The sequence below is a fragment of the Ipomoea triloba genome, chromosome 9, assembly GCF_003576645.1.
Source record: "Ipomoea triloba cultivar NCNSP0323 chromosome 9, ASM357664v1".
NCBI lineage: Eukaryota > Viridiplantae > Streptophyta > Magnoliopsida > Solanales > Convolvulaceae > Ipomoea > Ipomoea triloba.
Window position 1 is genome coordinate 25,521,762 of NC_044924.1, and position 4,183 is coordinate 25,525,944.

At 32.9% G+C, this 4,183-nt stretch overlaps 1 protein-coding gene across 1 annotated transcript in view; it reads right to left on the bottom strand.

The window, feature by feature from the left end:
- Nucleotides 1–1,370: 1,370 nt before the first annotated feature.
- LOC116030512 (ER membrane protein complex subunit 2-like) overlaps nucleotides 1,371–4,183 on the bottom strand; it is a 9,236-nt gene continuing 6,423 nt past the window's right edge. The window contains exons 7-9 of the mRNA XM_031272773.1: nucleotides 3,982–4,063; nucleotides 3,386–3,499; nucleotides 1,371–2,030 (exon numbers count right to left, since the gene is read on the bottom strand). Of these exons, the coding sequence (XP_031128633.1) occupies nucleotides 1,866–2,030; nucleotides 3,386–3,499; nucleotides 3,982–4,063 (361 nt within the window). The 3' untranslated portion in view covers nucleotides 1,371–1,865. The remainder of the gene's footprint in view (nucleotides 2,031–3,385; nucleotides 3,500–3,981; nucleotides 4,064–4,183) is intronic.

The window sequence follows — 4,183 nt, forward strand, 5'->3', positions numbered from 1 at the left end:
CTATCTTTTGATGATCATATATATATATATATATATATATATATATATATATATATATATATATACACTGTTAAAGTGTAATAATTTAAAGTATTGTGTTAGTATAAACTTTGGTAATAGTTTAATTTTGTGATGATATAAAGTTTGATGGTATAGTTTGATAGTATTGTGTAGAACTGTATTGTTTTATATGGATTTAAGCTGTAATAGGTACAAGAATGAAAAAAATAGGGATTTTAATTAAAAATAAATAGAATATTTAAAAATAATAATAATTATCATCCGCTACCGTTCCTCGTGACCATACTTTCCGCTACGATTTTACAACGGTGACGGAAAGTCAGGGATAATCAGTGATTGTCCCATCCGCCACTGTTGTACAACAGTTGCTAAAAGTCATTTACAACAGTGGCGAAAAGCTAATTCTATACTAATGCTAGCATCCAAGCCATTTCAAACCTGAAGTCCTTCATGTTGCTCCCACGCCTAACCCGTACATCCTTACCCCCAAGAAGAGAGCCAAGTGATCAGATGAGCGGGTCAAAATGTTAACTACGTTTGTCCCTAAAAGGCTACTACACTAGTCTACACTTGCAAGAACTTTATCCAACCTTTCTTCCATCCAATTCACAAATACCCTTCCCCCTCTACCACGCAAATTGGTAGCCCTTCATGGACAATTGAACTAAGCCACAATCATCCACAACGTCCTCAAAACCGCGAAGGAGGCTATCAGGATGGGGTTTTCCCCCTGCTAATGAAGCTTCTATATTGTTGCGCTAATTTTTAACTTTTCAATAATATTTTATTATATTGTTTATCCTATATTACATCATGAAATCTTTTCTTTTTGATTATACACACGCACACGCACTCTCACGCACAAATTAGAGTTAATTTTTTTTTGTTAATATTTAAAAGAAAAAAAACAATTATACTAAGGTGAGAATCATGTATCTAATATTTTGAAAGAGGAAATAAAAAAAAAATTAGTAAAGATTCAGAAATTATAAATTATCTATCTTATTTTAAACACTATAAAACATCTTAATGATTGCATCTAGTTGTGTGGTGGAAAGAGTGACATCAATAACAATTGAATAATAAAAAGTGATTAGAATCATTATGCTATCTATAATTCAAGGATTAGAAAAGTCATTTTCTAAAAAAACAAAAAACAAACAAAACAAAACAAAATATAACATGCCACGCTTGTAAGGGGTGCAGATAGTCTAATACAGTAATATGAAATTCTGTATCTTAAGAGTATAAATTCTGTACATACTATCAACTCTGTTATAACCAGGTGCCACTAGACCACAAGGTCTTAGCAATTTATTAGTATGCAATTTATTATTTGAAATAAGAAATTTGCTTGAACAATAAGCTCGATATAATATACGGAGTAACATTTTACACGTCATGAGCATCCCAACATGACACCATAATTTTTTACTTAAAACCCTTGCTCTAATATGATACAAAATCAAACATGTAAAGTATTATCATTACTAACCCAATACAGTAGCAGCCTAGACAAAACAAATACATACGGAGTATAAAACTTTCCCAATTTAGTCTCCCACAAACAAATATTCAGTGCTTGGCAAAGTTAATATAATAGATGATATAGTCAGCAATAAACGATAATCTTTTCAGCACTATAGAGCATTTAAAATACTGAGATTCTGGGAAATGAAACTGCAAAATAAATAATTATCATACGAAGATCACAAATGAGGAAATGCATCCTTGCCCGTAGTAGTTGAAGCAGCTAAAGAACAAGAATCGATCGTTAAATGGTTTGGGCCTTCACTTCACTTTTGCAGCTTCCAATTCCAAGTGGTGTACAACAAATTAAATGATTATAGCTTCAAGCTTCTTAGAGTTGAAGCAAGCAGAGAGATTTTCTCTGGAGCTCTCAGCTTATAATCTTTTTCCAGGGCCATTGCCGACAAAGACTGTAGCTCTGAACTCTCTTTATCCTCCTTGTTTCGCCCTTTTGCCAGCTGCCCAATGGCAGACGTACACTGTAATATACAATTCGGTATTAGGATTTCAAGTAGCCCGTGTTTGGTCATTAAACCCACACTCAACCGTGCTTCACCTGTGGTTAATTTAAAAAAACTGTACAACCAAGTACCATGAAATCCCTTATTTGTATTCAAACTGCTTAACCCACAATATAAAGAAAAGGAAAAAGTGTCAAATAGACGACTTAACTTCTTACTTTTGTGCAATTGGGTCACTAAACTTAAAAGTGTGCAATTGAACCATCAAACAAGCAAAATTTGTGCAATTGGAACGTTTTTAAAAAAAAATTCACGTAAAATCCAATTATATTACTTACATAAATATTGAAATGTTTTTAACTCAAATTGAATTTTAAAAAAATTAGAAAAATGTTCTAATTGCACATACTTTACTTGTTTGATGGTTGGATTGCAAACTTTTTAAGTTCAATGACCCAATTGCACAAAAGCAATAAGTTCAATGACCTATTTGACACTTTTTCCTAAAGAAAATAACACTTCATTTTAATAACTGCTAAAAACCATGGTTCATGCTTTGCAAGAGGTTATGTAAAATAATATTTAATTAAATGCCAAAAGTGAATAAAATGGCCTTGAGATGAAATTGGCCATCTAAGCCATGGGATAACTCAAGAAGAAGAATTCACTGATTCTGCACAAATCAAACACCCTTTCATGATCTCCATCTAAGACCATTTTGGTCTTTATTTTTAAATCTCAAAGAAAGAAGCAGGGGAATATAATATTAAAAGAAAAGGAAACGGGAACTAGAAAATGGAGAGAATAATAAAGGACATCAATGAAAGAAAGGTTTGGAATGAAAACTGTCATAGGAAGTGGGTTAAGGTTGCTGCTTTGGAAAAATCAAGTCCTATTGGTAGGGAGGGTTTCGGGGAAAGAAACATAAAGAAAACTAAGATATGGGGAGGGGGTGGAATAAAGGAGAAAAAAGGCAAGTTGTGTTTAGTGTTAGCTTCTTCATATAACTTGATTTATTTTTACTTTCTGAAAGAAGGGGATAAAATTATTTTACATCTTACATTTATTATTTTAATATTACAAGTATATATTAAAATACTATGAAGTAATATTGTTACAAAAACTGCACTTCAACAAATGACTTGAAGCTCAAATTCTGTAGAAACATAAAGTTAATATTCACGGATCAATCTACAGTTTGGTTTTAATATCACTAGTTAGATACTTAGATGAAGTTTATTAACACAACTCTACAGTCTTCAATCACAAGAACACCTCAAATTGACAAGGATTTAGACAAACTGGGATCTAATAAAAAGAAATTATGCTTAAAGAAACACACTTGAGAGATAGAATTATAGAAATGCACTCACCAAGCATATACCAAAAAGGGCTCTAGTATTTTTGCCACCGGTTAAGTCTATAGTTGATGCATAATATTTCTTGGCTGTCTGAAGATTTTCTTGTCCACCTAGCGTATATAGAATCTGGTTCAGCCAAAAAGAGTCCACACAACATTTAATTACATGGTTTAAGGAGGGGAAAACATCAAGTTCTACAGTGATTTATAATATCAGAGCAGTTTATCTTCATAGAATCTGTTAAATAGAGCAATGGAAGAAGAGAAAGAAAGGCATGTCTAAGAACAAACACTTTGCACATCTAGATTATTATCTCTGTTGCTTGGGCTCTCCAAAGCATCAAGTAGCACCCTTGTCTAAAGGATCCAACAAGGGTGTGGGTGTATGATCCTTGTCAAATCTTTCCAGGGATGTTGGAAGGCCTTTTATTTTTTTAAAAATATTAAACAAACTTAGCCCAAGAGACTTAGAGCAAGCCAATTAAAGAATGCAAGAACAAATTGTGTAGATAACTTTGAACCCGTCCTTGCATATGATGATATGAATATCAAGTAATGAATTTTTTAAATTTGCAGTAAAAACATAAAACTTGCAAACAAGTCACTTACATCGGCATAGGCTAAGTGATAAAGGGGAACCATTGGATGAGACAAGATTAGCTCCTCATAACAGAATGCTGCTTGCTTGTACCTATGAATCACAAGCAAAAAAACTAATATAAACTATCACTAAGGCATGTACTAAGTAAACATCAGGCAGAAACAGCATTGATGCAGAAAGTTAATGTCCACTCCCCCCCCCCCCCCCCCC